This window comes from Hoplias malabaricus, chromosome 5 (genome assembly GCF_029633855.1).
Source record: "Hoplias malabaricus isolate fHopMal1 chromosome 5, fHopMal1.hap1, whole genome shotgun sequence".
Lineage (NCBI taxonomy): Eukaryota > Metazoa > Chordata > Actinopteri > Characiformes > Erythrinidae > Hoplias > Hoplias malabaricus.
Genome location: NC_089804.1, coordinates 26,317,537 through 26,334,424, shown reverse-complemented (window position 1 = coordinate 26,334,424; position 16,888 = coordinate 26,317,537). Strand labels below are relative to the sequence as shown.

General features: G+C 41.0%; 3 protein-coding genes across 5 annotated transcripts; 2 read left to right on the top strand and 1 right to left on the bottom strand.

Moving 5' to 3' along the window:
• Positions 1–4,660: 4,660 nt before the first annotated feature.
• Positions 4,661–7,685, bottom strand: ppp1r3db (protein phosphatase 1, regulatory subunit 3Db). Its single transcript, XM_066672514.1, has 3 exons — positions 7,242–7,685; positions 6,747–6,860; positions 4,661–6,511 (listed from the first exon to the last, which is right to left on the bottom strand). Exon 3 carries the CDS (start codon positions 6,497–6,499, stop codon positions 5,603–5,605), a length of 897 nt encoding a protein of 298 aa, XP_066528611.1. The 5' UTR covers positions 6,500–6,511; positions 6,747–6,860; positions 7,242–7,685; the 3' UTR covers positions 4,661–5,602.
• Positions 7,686–8,247: 562 nt separating this feature from the next.
• Positions 8,248–12,685, top strand: fam217bb (family with sequence similarity 217 member Bb). Of its 2 annotated transcripts, none has more exons than XM_066672737.1 (5): positions 8,248–8,691; positions 9,592–9,655; positions 10,104–10,171; positions 10,747–11,782; positions 12,042–12,685. In XM_066672737.1, the coding sequence occupies exons 1-5, from the start codon at positions 8,591–8,593 to the stop codon at positions 12,309–12,311; spliced, it is 1,539 nt and encodes a 512-aa protein (XP_066528834.1). In that variant the 5' UTR covers positions 8,248–8,590; the 3' UTR covers positions 12,312–12,685. The 2 variants fall into 2 exon arrangements, with proteins under 2 accessions (XP_066528834.1, XP_066528833.1); XM_066672736.1 differs by having other exon boundaries at positions 9,589–9,655.
• Positions 12,686–13,343: 658 nt separating this feature from the next.
• Positions 13,344–16,592, top strand: pdrg1 (p53 and DNA-damage regulated 1). 2 transcript variants are annotated; one of them, XM_066672566.1, is made up of 6 exons: positions 13,344–13,462; positions 13,917–14,056; positions 14,634–14,709; positions 15,203–15,277; positions 15,353–15,433; positions 16,042–16,592. In XM_066672566.1, exons 2-6 carry the CDS (start codon positions 13,979–13,981, stop codon positions 16,122–16,124), a joined length of 393 nt encoding a protein of 130 aa, XP_066528663.1. In that variant the 5' UTR covers positions 13,344–13,462; positions 13,917–13,978; the 3' UTR covers positions 16,125–16,592. The 2 variants fall into 2 exon arrangements, with proteins under 2 accessions (XP_066528663.1, XP_066528662.1); XM_066672565.1 differs by lacking the exon at positions 13,344–13,462 and having other exon boundaries at positions 13,617–14,056.
• The last annotated feature ends 296 nt before the right edge of the window (positions 16,593–16,888 follow it).

Sequence of the window (16,888 nt, the reverse complement as noted above, 5' to 3'; positions counted from 1 at the left end):
AACCCCAGGGCTGCATTTTCTCAGTGCATCATTTTATCACACCTACTCCTGGGACACTGATATACAGCCTGCTGATGGAGCCCAAACAGCCCAGTGAGAGAGATGGAGTGGGATTGAGAGGGCTGTCCACACACAAGAAAGGTGCGAATGCAATAAAATGGTTTCCCAGTGTCCGGGTGGGTTTCCTCCGGGTGCTCCAGTTCCCTCCCACGGTCCAAAAACACACGTTAGGTGGATTGGTGACTCAAAAGTGTCTGTAGGTGTGAGTGTGTGTCACCCTGTGAAGGACTGGTGCCACCTCCAGGGTGTGTCCCTGCCTTGCACCCAGTGATTCCAGGTGGGCTCCGGACCCACTGTGACCCTGAACTGGATAAGCGCTTACAGACAATGAACGAATGAATGAAAGATATAATTCCGATATCGACAAAAACAACATAAAAGCCACAGAAAAACTGCCCTGAACAAACAAGAAACATGACATCACGGTCTGACATAAACCTCTTGGCTTTGACAATTTTAGTATTTTAAAATTGAGGGCAGTGAGCTGGATCCCAATCATATTCAATGATTGGGTGTAGCCAGTCCATGGTTCTGAGCACATCAGCATGTTCCTGATAGCTCTACTATATACAAAAACTGGGTCAGAGCACTGTGTTTTCAATTGTCTCCTTGAGGACATCCAGTATTTACAGTTACCAACCAATGACTGGTTTAACTGATGAATCTTTACATGGAGGCGGCACAGTGGCGCAGCAGGTAGGGACCTGGAGGTTATGGGTTTGATTCCCGCTCCGGGTGACTGTCTGTGAGGAGTTGGTGTGTTATCCCCGTGTCCGCGTGGGTTTCCTCCGGGTGCTCCGGTTTCCTCCCACAGTCCAAAAACACATGTTGGTAGGTGGATTGGTGACTCAAAAAGTGACCGTAGGTGTGAGTGAATGTGTGAGTGTGTGTTGCCCTGTCAAGGACTGGCGCCCCCTCCAGGGTGTATTCCCACCTTGCGCCCAATGATTCCAGGTAGGCTCTGGACCCACCGTGACCCTGAATTGGATAAGCGGTTACAAATAATGGATGGATGGATGGATCTTTACATGGATGTCTTATCGATTGTTCCAGGTCTTGTCCTCCAATTCAGGAATTCAGGTCTGACTTTTTCTTATCTTTTCTTTAAAGAAGTGAAATGAAGGCAAACAGTGACTAACCATATCTATTGGCCCACCAAGGAGTCACAGACGGTCTGGTGTAAGTCTGAGGCAATGTTCTGTTAGAGCTACAGTTGTCTCATTTAGTCATGTTTTTTTGTGGGCTGTGCATCTGTCTTGTCACGGCACGTGTATCTGCTAGCTTCTAATTTTCAAGCCCACAATTACCAAAGGTCTGGTCAACAACATACCACACAAGGCTTGTTTACTGTTTTTTAAAGGCTTCAAATGTACAGTGCGCCCTTTGTTCTCTCAAATCTAGTCCATTTTCTTAGAACAGATATACCCCCAGTTAGCTCTGCAGAATCCTCAGTGATTAACATTAACAAAGGCATTTAAAACTCATACATAAAGAATGGCATTGTGTGTCTAGATCGTTTCATACTTTTTAAATGGGTCATCTTATTTAAATGTGGGTGTATGTACTGAAGGTAAGGGGCCAGTAAATGGCTTCTTGTGATCACACTGTGCCGCAACAACTTGTTTATTCTTTTTAACCTACTACTGAACAATTGCTACTATGTACCGAACAAAGATCCAATTACATCCTCCTCTTCCTTTTCTTTCTTCCTTTACTTTCTTTTCAATCACACATTTTTCAGTTGGAATCTCCTTGACCTGGTCTCCTTCACAACAACAAACCTTCCCCGACTTAACCAGGTCAGAATACATTGGTTTTTGTGTGGAAATGACCTGCAGAGCTGAGAGTCGTGACTCATCCGTGCAAGGAAAAATGGACCGAGTGGAGGATGGTGAGACAGAAGTCACTGGCACAATTTGAGGTGAAGTCGTATTGTCTCAGTGGTGGGTGGGAGATATGGTAAACATGTTCCATCAGAACATTTTCACATCATTTGATGTGCATCACAATCTTTTATTTCCCTGGCAATAAGTATAACTTAGAGGGTTAAAATCATATACCACTACATCACATGGGAGATGGTGTTACATCCCTTTCTAATGAAACATGACATTCTTTAAATGCCCACAACATCCACAGCATGTTCAAGAAAGCATATCAGCCAAAAGTGTGTTGACATGTAAGTTATTAATGGTGAATTTGCTCTTTTGTGCTAAAGTAATAGACTCTTTTCTTCGAGAAAGTCTTTAACTGTTTTTAAATCCAAGCTCAAAACTTATTTCCATCACCTAGGTTTCAGCAGTTAATGTTGAGAGGTGAATTGAAAGATTAATGTCTGTGTTACTGCAGGTTTGTGTTGTGTAAGTGGTGAGAATTCAACTGCCAACCACGAGAAAATAAATGAGGTCAGGTACTGGAGTCGGATGGATGGTTAGTTTTGGATTACCAAAGCCAGTCCAAGTCATACCAAAAGTACTGGTGGTGCTACATCACTCAAGAGGACACAATTCCACTGCTCCACAACAAATACTGGAAGGGTTTTATACGCCTCTAGCCAAGGCTTGGAATGGGGCATTGTGACCTGAAAGTCATGAGCAGCGTTTCCCAAGTGTCCAGTTTCATTTTATGTTTTTATATAGAGATTATGCAGTACAAAATAAAGTTCGATATTACTTAACACCCCTATAGTCCAGTTATTGCTTATTTAGATGCATGCGAAATAAGCACATAAGCAGCATAGGAAGGATGAAATATGCCCAGGCCACCTCTCTGCACAAGCTGGGTTAAACTAATTAACACATTCTCTTTGTATAACCTTTCAGACAAAAACCCCAGGAATTACTGAGGCAACAGCAAAAGCTGCACTAAAAACAGCACAGCAGGTTGAGTTCTGCTGATCTTGCTATATATTTTTTTTACTTGTATTTCCATATATTCTTCTAGTTCAGGGACACTCAGGTGAAGAAACAGAGGCTTTGCATAATTCTGCAATTCTCTAAAGTCTCTCAAAGTCCTTGCAGGGGTTACAGCAACTCCCTGAAGAGCATAATCTAATTATAGAAAGGACAGTAAAGACAATTGTAGCCACAACTGAAAATTTCATCTTGGGTGGAATTTGTCTACATCGCAAAACCAAACCTGAAATGAGTTCAAAATTCCATCACAACCTTAACATACATCATAACAGAGTGTAACTACTGTAAGAGGTGAGTAAGTGTTTACCACAGTATCTATAGTATAATTTATAATTTTGTCCAATGTACCCCTTTTATTGTCATTACAAATCTTTCATCGAGTGTGTCCAAACCTAGAACTGGAGCATGGCAGCACTAGATACATTATTCACTTAAAATTCAGAGAAAATAACATAGAAATCCAAGGGCATAACCGAATGAACAGCACTTGGGCTAAATTAGGGACAATTACAGTAAGTTTTATTCACACAAATCATTACTACTCTCTTTTGAAAAGCTAGCCCTTACGTGACCCCCTTTGTCATTGGTCAAAGCTAACGGCTAAGCTTGTTTTTGTAATGCAGAGCATACTTCACGTTGAGTATCTTGTGGCTTTGTGGCAGGGCCAAACACTGATGGGCTTCTGCCTCGGATGCCTTTTTCAAAAGGCCACCAAATGGATGAATTAAGTTTCAGTAGGAGAAAGGTCAAGAATATGCAAGGGACCCAGAACTTTCCTAATTACACCATGCATCTAAAACTTCTTCATTCCATTTTTCTTTAGAAATCATGGGCCTTATTAAGGTGTTTGTCCCCATGGATGCAGTAACAGCATCCATTTTGTGGGGAAGGTGTCGGAACACTGATGTGAGAATTTGAATTGCATTCAGCTACAAGAAAATAAGTAAGTACTGGTAATGATGTTGAATGTACTGGATGGTGCTCCATTACTATGGAAAGCACAATTACTGTTTCACAGCCTAGTGTTGGCAGATTTTATATCCTCAATGGTCGCACTGGGCACGGCAAACTTGGGCTCATGTGTGGCACCTTAATGTAGATAAGTTGAAGAGCTATGCCAATAGTTTTGGATATACAGTGCATACATAAAGCCATCAATGAAACAGACACAATGATTTAAAGTGAATTTTCGCAAAATAATTCTAGTTGTTCTTTCAGGTGTTAATACAATGAATCTCCACGTAAGTGTTTTGTTTTTTTTTTATATGTTCTGTCATGTTTTTGTACATCCAGATTAACGTGGCTCAAAACTGTTCATTCAAAGACATTGGGTGAGTTTATTTTAAAATCAAATCCCGTCTATTTCTTTCAGCTCCATTTTGATTCTGTGTTGATCTGCTGGGGTGTTACTCAGAGTAAGTAGAGTGTAGCGCACTCCAGACAGACAGTCATAAAACTGGGTCAACAGGCAGGCGAGTGACAAGAGAACAAATTCCAACAGTGAGCTTTCAGAGAGCAGAGATATGACGAATGCTATCAGCCTGTGGAGCATTTCGATTGGGTCAGAGTGGGTCTGAAGGGATCAAAATACATGAGGTTCAGATTGTTTGCAAATACAAACGCATACCAACTGCGCAGTATCCAGACTGAGAAAAACCATCTTTATTTAATTTCCAGACAAGCCACATAACATTGGTGAAAAAAATAAACCAGGGAACTAGAGGCCAAAACTAGAGACCTGGTAGACGACAAAGTTTTTTTATGAGGAGAAAATCAAACTTGTTGCAGATCTGACAAAGCCTTTCTGTCCATGTTTCCACTCTCAGAAGGTAACCCAGTGTTGTGGGTCTGAAACCATGTGGAAATATCAAGACGCACACACAAAAAACAAAGAACAAAAAAAAAAAAAAAAACAATAACCTGTACAATTTTGGAAAGAAAAAAGTAAATGAAGAGGGGTTGCTGACTTTTCATGGTACTGTACAAACAAAATGAATTACTGTAATTAGTATGCCTATTAATACAGATCTAAAATAATGTAGAAATGGGACTAAACAGGGCGGCACGGTGGTGCAGCAGGTAGTGTTGCAGTCACACAGCTCCAGGGGCCTGGAGGTTGTGGGTTCGATTCCCGCTCCGGGTGACTGTCTGTGAGGAGTTGGTGTGTTCTCCCTGTGTCTGTGTGGGTTCCCTCCGGGTGCTCCAGTTTCCTCCCACAGTCCAAAAACACACGGTGGATTGGCGACTCAAAAGTGTCCATAGGTGTGAATGTGTCGCCCTTTGAAGGACTGGCGCCCCCTCCAGGGTGTATTCCTGCCTTGCGCCCAATGATTCCAGGTAGGCTCTGGACCCACCGTGACCCTGAACTGGATAAGTGCTTACAGATAATGGATGGATGGGACTAAACATTTTAGCATTAAAAAGAAATGTATCATATAATAATAAATGTACAAAAATATTAATACCCAAATTGTCATCATTATAGATTGTTTTATTAATGAGCTTTAGAAACCCTGAATGAATATTTTTAGATGGTCAGAAGAGACTTATGGGCGCTAGGATTTTTATTGAAAAAATATGTGTTTATGGCTGAATGTATGGAATTTATGGCGCCTCCTTCTGTCGTGTCAGGTGAAGTGCACCATGCTGTCTTCACACTCCTTGGGCACAGTCAGTTTGTAAGTGTGGCAGGCCAGTTTGTAATTTTTCCCATCATTGTTGTCCCAGTATTCTGTTCCAAGAGTTTGGAAGCGGACAGCGAACTGCAGCATTGCTCCAGGCTTCAGGATAAAAGGTGGGACAGGTAAACGGAAGCGGAAAACATCAGAATCCAACTCTGCTTCATTCCTGTGGATGGTGGAAACCCAACATGCTTTGCAGTCTGCAGCACTCTTCCAGTCTGTGAATGAGTAACGCACTGTGATGTCTTTCTCAAAAGCCAAGTTAAGTACTTGCACTGTACCAATGATGCCCATCTCAGAGCAGTGTATCTGCTCCAAACAAACACGCTGATGGCTCAGACGCTGGAGGAAATCATCCTGAGCGGCCATGTTCTCTGGAAAAAATGGCTGAAAGTAGGGTAAAGAAAGCTCCAGGCTCTTCCCATGGGCCAACTCAGAGCTAGCCAGTAACCTACAGATGACATGTATTGGAACAGTAGGATCTTCACTGGCTTTGAAGAACTTTACACGCTCCAGCTCCAGGCCAAGAGAGTCCACAAAGCGGACCTGCGAGCCCCTGCGGTTTTTCTGGTCAGTGATAGAGGAGACGGACCTGGACCTTTTGCGCATGATGGCCCTGGGCTCCGGCTCACATCTCAGGTTTTGATGTGTTACCCACTCTTTGGGAGGTGGCAAATTGGTGGGAGGTCGTATTGCAACAGGCTTTTTCTGAGGAATTGGCTGAGGGTCGAAGATGTGTCTGAGGCGAATGGTTCTGAAAGGCCGTGACCCTTGACTGAACCCATCGGAAGACTGCATGGTTGAATGCAACTGCCCAGGAGAAAGTGGACTGGACGCTGACATTTTTGGCCACAGCTTTAAGATATGCAAAATAACTCATTAGGCATTTTAAACCAAAATGAATCACATCATATAATTAGCTTGTCATTCACTCACAAACTTACTCATTCACTCATAGCTATGCACTGAACCACAAGGGGTACTATATATAACATACTCACTCACATTTAGGAACTGATCCACTAGAGGGGGCTATTGTGGTCCACTCTCTAAGGTTTATTCATACATTCATTAATTGTCTGAAACCTACCACTTATGTTTTTGGACCATGGGAGGAAACCCACGCTGACACAGGAAGAGCAAACCAAACTCCTCACAGACAGTCACACGGAGGGGGAGTTGAAACCACTACTAGGTCCTGGAACTGTGTGACAGCAGGTTTATTCAATAACATAACATTTGTATATTTAATTTATTTGTTGCTAAAAACGAATTAATCTAAAATTAACAGAGAATGTGCTGTTTTTGTGAGTTGGGTTCCTTACGTGGACTATACGAAACTTAAATGAAGATAGTTATTATATTTATGATATGGGTCTATAATGCTTAATTAAAGACATAAATAAAAGGGCTGGGAAGTGAAACAGTAGCTACATTAAACCCAAAACACACTGAAAATATCACTCACTCCCGATGCAGATATTATCAATAAAAAGCGTTTTCTTTATACTATTAGAAGTCAAACTAAAACAAATGCATTACACTACATATAATCAGTCTACCATCACACAGTTTGTAAACTTACCTAAAGAGGGCTAACGTGTACACTGAGCCCAGCTGTGGGAGTCGACACACCTCTTTCGAAGACATGCACGTTCTCACGTCGTGCCTGCGTGTTTACCAACAGTGGCCAGCTTTGCCCACTACCATCACACACTAACTGCATTTACTCTGTAAAACTGCACTGATATTTACACCGTCGTAACGGTAGTAATCTTGTGTATGCGTCTGTAAACCCCTCTGACATTTAGTTTCCCTCAGGGAGGTACTGTTGTAGAAGTATATTATTAGAGCTGAGGGCACATGCGCCGCTGCAGCCGGCTCTAAAAATAACACAACCCTTCACCCGACTGCAGGACACACTTTGGTCAGTGTGACTCTGTGACGTTTAATTATAATGAGTTAAACAGCTCAAATTTTACCGAGCACTGGCCTCCACAATATTTCCCGCGCAGCTTCACGCTTTATCCCTTCATGCCCACTGAAGAATCAATTCACTGATTCGATTCTTTCGAAATAAGCGTGAATAAAAATTATGGCTCCATTTGACATTCCAGAGTAGGGCGCTATATATATATATTTTTTTTTTTAATGAAAACAAACTCACAAAGACCACACTTAACATTAGTTAGCAAACAGTGAGGAGCATGGACACGCGACCTTTCAATTCCAAGACCCTCTAGTTTTATATTATGTCTATGTCCAGGTGGTGTTTTTCAATATGCAATAAGACGTCATGTGGTTGAGCATTTCAGCTTTGAAACTGCAATATGTCATAAACCTAAGGAACCAGTGAAGGGCTAGAGGGTTTTTAGGAGTTTAATATGACCAGGGTGTATTTTAAAACGGTAATATCAAAATAAAATTTGGCCTACTATAATACACTTAAAAAATGCATATTTTCATTTAAACATGGTGGCATCAGATCTGAAACACACGAACTCTTGTTTTGAAACGCGTCTTCTTAATAAAATAATTCTTGTGAATCGATTCTCATGACTCATTTGAAAGAGTCGATCAAAAGAGTGATTCTCGCCCTCGCGTCGCCCATCACTGATGCCCAACAGCTGTATTTACAGTGTGAAAATTAACCCTTTGATTCCTGAGTGCTCATGAGATGAGTGGTGGTCGTTAACGGTCCGGTTTGAAAAAGGAAATTTCTCAGACTGATTAATTAGGTTTTGAGCGTCTCATTACGGACAGACGATCTGCTTAGCGATGAATTATTCAGCGGCATCAAACAGGATCCTGTCGACGGTGAAGATGAACGGATTAGAGGGGCTGATGATGGAGAGTACGGATTAATGGCGGGGTTTTCGGCTCGACAGAAGAAGCCCTGCTCGACCGTAAAGGCAGTGGTGAAGAGCGTCAGTTATGGGGACAGTGCTGCAGGAAAGGCCCATGCACAATAACCACAGTCCGCCCACATCTTCCCAAAAATCAGCCAAGGCCAAAGTTCCAGGACATGCCGTCAGGTAAGAGACGGACACGCAGCTTTACTTTAACTATAACAAACCCCTCCTTTTAATATTAATTTCTTCATTCACCTCTAAACATCCCATCTCCCATTTCACTACCGCCCACACTGTTACAATCACTGTGAATATTTTTGCATTTTAGAGTATAGTACGGCAGTATGAGCTTTTGCGTCTGTCAGTTAAGATTTTTATAATAATGACAAACTTATTCCACATGTAAATGATGTGCTGCTAGGCCTGCTGGCTTACATAGTTTACTGAGATTATTCATTCATTCTCTGTAAGTGCTTATCCAGTTCAGGGTCGCGGTGGGTCCAGAGCCTACCTGGAATCATTGGGCGCAAGGCAGGAATACACCCTGGAGGGGGCGCCAGTCCTTCACAGGGCAACACACACACACACACACACATACATTCACTCACACCTACGAACACTTTTGAGTTGCCAATCCACCTACCAACGTGTGTTTTTGGACTGTGGGAGGAAACCGGAGCACCCGGAGGAAACCCACGCGGACACAGGGAGAACACACCACACTCCTCACAGACAGTCACCCAGAGCGGGAATCGAGCCCACAACCTCCAGGCCCCTGGAGCTGTGTGACTGCGACACTACCTGCTGCACCACCGCGCCGCCCTTTACTGAGATTAACCTACTTGGAAAAAAACAAACATAATCTGTAATAAATTCCATAACTCACAGGCCAGAATTTATGTTTTAAATACAATTTTAAAATCAGCAAATAGCACAAAAAAAACAAAACAAAAGCATTAAAAAAAATCCATAATTAAAATTTATATTAACCATAGTCCACTCACAAGAACATATAAAAACCTTTTAAAAAAACATGCCTGGAAATAAAATATTTCTAATAGTAAACATGTATTTCCCCAGCAGCCGGAGAAGCACCACCACAGCTGTGCGGTCTACTAGCACAGACAAGGAAGACCATATCGAGAACGTAAGTGCAGTTGCATAAATCTTGAAGTGCATGTTTTTTCACAAAGAGATTTATTTGTAATTTTAAGTCTTTGAAATGTCAACAATGAAAAAATAATCTAAGGGATATGATAAAATACAAATATGGCTGTTTTACACGGATTTGTCTATTATCATATAATAAATGGTCCCTGTTACTGTAAGATTCCTGTAGGAATTTGATTACTTTAAGTTCACTGAAGGGCAGAATACAGCATTCTACATATAACCATTCATGACATCTGTCATACATCTACACTAACATTTATAGTGGCTTATTCCAGCAATTTTCAGTTGTTATAACAACACGTACATATAGTATTGCTAAAGCTCTTTTAAAAAAAGAGAGTGCTCCTCAGAAACAGAAATGTTCATATTTTTATGTATTTGCTGTGAGTCAAGAGTTGTTAATTTCTGCTTTCTTTCTCTAGGGACTGCAGATAAGAGGAAGGAGAACTAGATCCGACAGAGCCCCAAATATGGTTACCGCTACTGCTCTGTGAGAGCTTAAATTCTGTTAAAATCTTGCTTTTATATTGTTTGTTGGAACAGTGTGTGTCTGTATGTCATTGTGTATTTTAACTCTTACGTCAGTGATGAAAATTTTACTAACAACTACTTATAGCCATTAGATAACAATTATGCAAATTGTGCTTAAATATAACACGCATCTCAAATCATATTAAATAGTTAAGTGATTTTAAAACAACTTGCTTCTGTGGTTTTGCGTAGTGTGGCATTGTGTGATGTATATAATTGGCCATGTCTAAAACAAGGACAGAAGGTTGCGCTGGTGTGAAGCATAATACTCTCTCCTGGTGGAGCAGTCCATTAGTGTGAGTACTGGAGAAATAGCTGCACTTGTGGTGCAATTCCTAAATGTGATTGAGCGACCAAATGAGTGAGATGAGAGTGAGTTACTTTAAAGTAAGCCTGTAAGCTTCTATTAACTTAAAGTAAACTTCAGACACCAAACAGATCTTGGCTGGTTGTTTACAGCTGGAGCAACGATGAAATTGTGTCAACTTGAATTAGACTGTACTGTTGTTTTTAACATTAAATCTTTTCTTCTAGGAAACCAGGAGAGATCACTGTCAAGCCAAAGTCCCACCCATCTTCCACAAATGGACCCAGAGAAAGACGTCACAGACGGAATACTCGGCGCAGCATTGAAAAAGACCGTTTTGGACAACTACCCTGCTCTCTGCCACTTTCCCTAACTTCAGCTCCTGCACCAAGGCAAGAATTAACAAAGCATGGAATCCAAAGTGATTCTGCAAAGTTGCCATATGAATCCAAAGCTGAGGACACGGACAGTGGCAGTGACCTTTCTGACACAGAGAAACTCCCAGGACCTCCCTCTTTAAATTCCCCTCCACAGCTTCACCTGCGTGCTGAAGTAATTGACCCCCATGACCTCAGATTCTCGCGGCCTTTGCCTCGCACCCGTTCCAGCGATAGCTACCCTGATTTTCTTCCTCCACCATTTAATTCCTGGAGCCTCCGACAGCTGGCTGTGTACTTGAATACAGATGGCAAGGGTATACCCCGCCCCAGGCCTGTGGGCCAGCTTGAGAGGTACCTTGAGCGGCTGCTGCAGTTAGAATGGTACCAGATCCAGACAGTCAACGAGGAGAGCAGCAAGGCCGGTCCATCTTCATGGAGCAGCTGCCACAGACCCCACACCAGCCCTCATTCCAACCTCAGTGCCCCAAAATGCATTCTCCAATGCCAGCGGGCCTTTCCTCTGGCCCTTCTGTCTTCTCTAGCCAGCGCACCCCCTCTCCAGCCTCCCAGCTGCAATTGCCCGACTTGCCGCAAAAGTTACCCCATTTGCAATGGAGCATGCCGCTTATACTCTCACCATCATCATTCCCATTTAAGTCCACTTCCTGAAAAAAGAGCAAAGGCTCGAGGACTGCCCAGAAGGAGCAGCAGCGAGAGCCGAGCACAGCAGGTCCAGCAAGGGCTTACACCTCGTAGCCATAGACTTAGTGACCCACTGGAAAGCACCAGTCACTTAAAGCGCATGCAGGCCATTGGTAATATACGAAACCCAGCAGGTTGTCCATGCCGCCCTCAGGGTGTCTCAACTAATATGAACATGGAGGTAAGGCTGTACAATATAGCATTTTTAGCATTCTATATTAAAATGGTTAACTTAAAAAATATTAGGAACATTTGGTATTTCATGAGTTGTATTTTGTGAGTCCTGAGAATTTCAATTTTTAAGGTATTTCATTACAGTATTAATTTAAAATGTTACATAAAGGGATAATCAATCAAAGTATTTCAAATGTATTGTTTATGTAATAATTCCACAACTATGATACGGTAAACTCCTTTACTTTTTCATTCTTATCATGCAGCCCAACATGGAGGCCGGTGCTTTAAGGAAAAAAGGCCCAGGGGAAAGGAGCCGGTCCTGCGGGGATGTGACAGATGACATCTACAGAAGAGCAAGGCCTGAGCACAGGACCACAATACAGCAAATAAAACATGACTCAAAGTCATCAGGTGCTAACTGTTTAGATGACTTCCACAGCTCCAAAGACTTAGTCACAGCTAGGCCTGCTGGGAAACAAAAGCGTGTTGAGTTTAACACACACCAGGAATGTTCATATACATACCATAAATAAATCCTGCTTTTCTGTTTTCAAAATATTCTCTTTATATTTTCTGCTTGTTTTTTTGCTTAGGGAATAGTCAGAGCATGTTTATCCTTCTTTATCATTCTTAATGTGTTGAATATTGCTGCAAAATAAGTTTTCTGTTATTTATTTCCCTCTACTTATTTTTAAGAATGTCTTGTGTTTTCCCATGAAGGTAGGATGGAGTGCAACAGCCAAATGTCGCTTAGAAACACATTATTTTTGGCAATACTTATTTCTTTTCCTCTGTAAAACTGTTGGCCTAAGACTGCCGTGATCCCGAAATGGAATCGAAGCATCAGGAATTTTACAACATTCAAATATTTTATGGGATATCCCTCACAACAACAAATAGCATCACCTTACAGCACAACAATGAATGTAAATATGTTTCATTTTTGTAATTATTGTACTGATCATTTTCAGTAAAAGAAAAAGACAGTGACATTTGTTTTTTTTTATTGATGTGTTTTGTGAAAGATTTTGTAAAATATTTTTTATAGGTATTTCTAACAAAGCTAGTCAGTCTAGTTATTTAAATGCTTTTGTAGGTTAATGAGCTCTAGTCCCTCGCTGCCGTTGTATGCTTAGCTGAACCTATGTGTGCTTTCAGGTTCTTTACACCTTTATTTGCTACGCAAAACATGGGAATTAATTTTTTATTTCATCCGAGAACTTATATTTACGTTTCGGCATAGCTGCTCGAGATGAGGATCCGTACATGAGCTTTGCCTGATGTAAACAAGGACTACTGACGTGCAGACTGACCAATTAAATGGTTATAGAGAAGGTTATCGACCAATAACGGTAGCGCTACAGTCAGACCGTCCAATCAGAAGATTTTAGGCTACTTCACCTCGTCCCCTTCTCACTCAAGCGAACCAATCGGAGTAGGGGAGGGCGGGACTAGTTTGTGAACGAAACTTCTCGAAGTTCTATGTAAGCTCTAGAAAAACAAAATCCCGGACGTTTTTTAAATCTAAAAGGAGGACATGGTAAAAGAGGACGTCTGGTCACCCTCTTTTACAAATCTGAAAATCTGACCAAAAGGCATAAAAGTAGTGAACAGAAAAATTAGTATTGGCTTTTCATTCCACATTACAAAATGTGAAGTCAAAAGTGTTCTTCTGGATCTTCTGGTAATTTTCACATCAACTAGTAGGCTACAGCCTGCATTGTTAACAGCTCACAGCTCCAGGGACCTGGAGGTTGTGGGTTCGAGTCCTGTCTGTGAGGAGTTAGTGTGTTCTCCCCGTGTTCGCGTGGGTTTCCTCCGGGTGCTCCGGTTTCCTCCCACAGTCCACAAACACACGTTGGTAGGTTGATTGGCGATTCAAAACGTGTCCATAGGTGTGAGTGTTGTCCTGTGAAGGACTGTAATTCCCGCCTTGCGCCCAGGTAGGCTCTGGACCCACCGCGACCCTGAACCGGATAAGCGCTCACAGATAATGAATGTTATTGGGGATACAGCATGTTTTGCAGAACTAAATTTCAGTAAAGTAGTTTCTACCTGCTCTAACTCTAGCCTGCAATAACCTGACAGCGCTCTAGTGCCTGGCGGAACCAACGTTCACTGCGCCCTTGTTTCCATAGACCGGCGGACCTTTATTTATTTATTTGGATGTCTGGAGTCAAAGTGTGCTGCTGTCAGCACGATGGACTCTTCCAGGGTGATGGAATATCTGGTGGAGGTGGAAGTAGCAGCTGAAGATGTTCTCGCTGATAAACAACAGGTGAAACAACCGTAATCAACAGAGTCGTTTACATCAACACAGCGGATTTGTTGTCAGGCTCTTGTTGCCTGGGTTGATTGCTATAGAACCGAGTTACCGAACCTCGGCTTCAACCAATCAGTTGAAACCGTCATCAGACCTCATTACTTTTAAAAATACATAACGACCGTTGCTGTGTTGTCATAAAGGTAACTTGACTGTTGGTGAGCTGTTAGCGGCGATGCTAAGTATTTTTTTCTAAGATCATTTGATACCTTCCCATAAAGGAAGCTGGCTAAGGAGAAAGAGTATGTTGAGCACCTAATGGAACTGGCTTTTAAAGGAATGCTTCACAAGGAGTGATACTTCCGTGCTTTCTACCACTAACACTTGGTCTCCTTATTAACAAACAAGACGTTAAATAGGTTATTCAGCAATGTAAAAGAGCCGACACTGCATAAAAGCTAATGAATCGCCTATCAGTTTTAAAGATGTAGCTCTGATTATTACATGCAAGCGTATACGTTATATATATATATATATATAATTTTTTTTTGATTGCCAATGAAATGTTAGTTAACCCAACTCTCCAATTCAGATTATAGATCTTGATGGAAGAAGGAACAGAAATCGTGAAGCCATGAATGCTCTCCGAAACAGTGATTCTCATAATGGTAAGGAACTCCTGTACTGCAGATGCTCAACAAAAACTAAGAGATGTTTTAAAAATGTAAATAGCTGATTAAAATTTCTCTCTCTCTCTCACTCTCTCTCACACACACACACACATCCTCCCTGCCAGTGCAGTATTGCATTGGTATTAATTAATCATATCTATTCTGGGATCACAAACATCAACTACTGATGCCAAAATGTAGTGCTCATGAGATAATGTTATTCCATTGTTCCACAACATACTGCTAGAGAGCATTGTATGTAATTGTACTTGTGCTCCTCTACAGCTATCCTAAATAGTTTTTATTGGCAGTGCATTTTGTGCAGACTGTACAATCTATGTATGTGAAACCAGGGCACCATTTAAAGTAGTTGTATTTATTTCTAATTACATTAGCTGACTGGGTGTTTTAAGACATATAGCCTAGCTTAGCATTAAAAATTCTTCCTCTTTTCCACAATGTCAATATTTTCATTCCTGTTTATCCACAGATAAAGTCAGAGTCTGCTTTGGAAACATGTTCATTAAATTTCCCAAGGAGAATGCAGAGTCCATGATTCACCAAGGTAATCAAACATAACATGATTTGCCCTCTGCAGTCAGGCTTTATGCTTAGTGTTTGTGAAACTTCTCTTCAACAGATCAAAAACAGCTTGACCAGGAAATAAATGAAATTCGCAAACACCTCAAAGCAAAAGTGAACCATCTCAATGACCTACAAGGTACTCTTCTACCTGGATCTCTGATTACTTATTTTATTTGAGCATATGTGCAAGATGCAGGCTCTAGAAATTTTCTTGCAGAATATTTTATATATTTGTGACTATTTATTAGTACCCAGTAAACATTTTGCCGTTGATTCAACGTTGAAATAACGTAATGACTGCCGTCTAATCAACGTTCTCTTAAGGTTGAAAATGAAAGTTGAAAAGACGTCCAAACAAAGACATTGAAAAGACGACTTTTAGACCTATTTTGGACGTCCATTGACGTTATTAATTGGTCCCGAAATAAATTATTTGTTTGAAACCCATTTTGGACGTCCACTGACGTTATCAATTGGTCACAATTTTTAAGATGGATTTTGGACGTCCGTTGACGTTTAAAATATGTCCTTGACGGACAGACTACTTTTAGACCTATTTTGAACGTCCAGGCACGTTCCTTGTTTACTGGGTATGCTTTTCGGTAACCCCAGTGAGAACACACCCCAATCGCAACATTTCATATCTTATTACAGATTGACCTAAAGTGAGAAATGGAAAATAATAATTAAGAGCAGTGTTTTATTAAGTAGTTAAACTCTTTACTGACTTTTTTTCTGTTGCAGGGAAACCTGAAATCAGGGGATACAATCTGTCTCCACTCAGCAATGATGAACTGAAAGCAGTTAATAGTATTCTCAAGAGATGATGCATCACCTTTAGCCTGAAAAGAGATAATGAGCCAAGCAAGAGACTTGCAGAAAATTGTGTTGAGAAGGTGATTTCTTAAAAACAGGTTGTCATGTCAGCGTATGACATTAATTTATTTCAAATATGAATTGTAAGGGAAGTAACTGCAGCATCTCCTTATTGTTGTTCAAAATACTCAAGGAAACTAAGAGTACAGACAAACTACAGAACCGATTAAGAGTTGTTTGGTTGCTGTCAGTTTAAAAATGTGTATCTGCATTTTTGTCTGTTTTTAGTTTACTACATCATTTGAACACAGCAGCTGTCCTTCACATTGTGTGACAATGTCATGATGAATGAACCAATAGAAATGCTCCAAAATTGTGTTTTGTTTTGTTTTTTTCTCCCCCGCTCCCTTCTGTGAAGTTACTATTTTGGGGCGATTCATATTTTCTCCTTATTGTAACTGTATATTAAATATTTTACTTTATATATACACTTTCATCTCTCAGTATTTTCCTCCGCAATGAATGCTAGACTCCACAGCCTCGCATTCATCCACCAGAGAGCAGTGTTTGTTCATTAGTTGTGGCTATGCTCATATTTTGTAACTGCAATTATTATGTGGGATTTTTTTTGATCATGTTGTATTGGTGTTTATAGTTGCACTGTCTTCAAACATTGCAGGTATTGATTTTGTGTTCCTTAGTTCAGTTTTAATTTAAAGCTCTCTATCCCCTTAAATTATTATTATTATTTTAACTACTGTGAACATTTTTAATC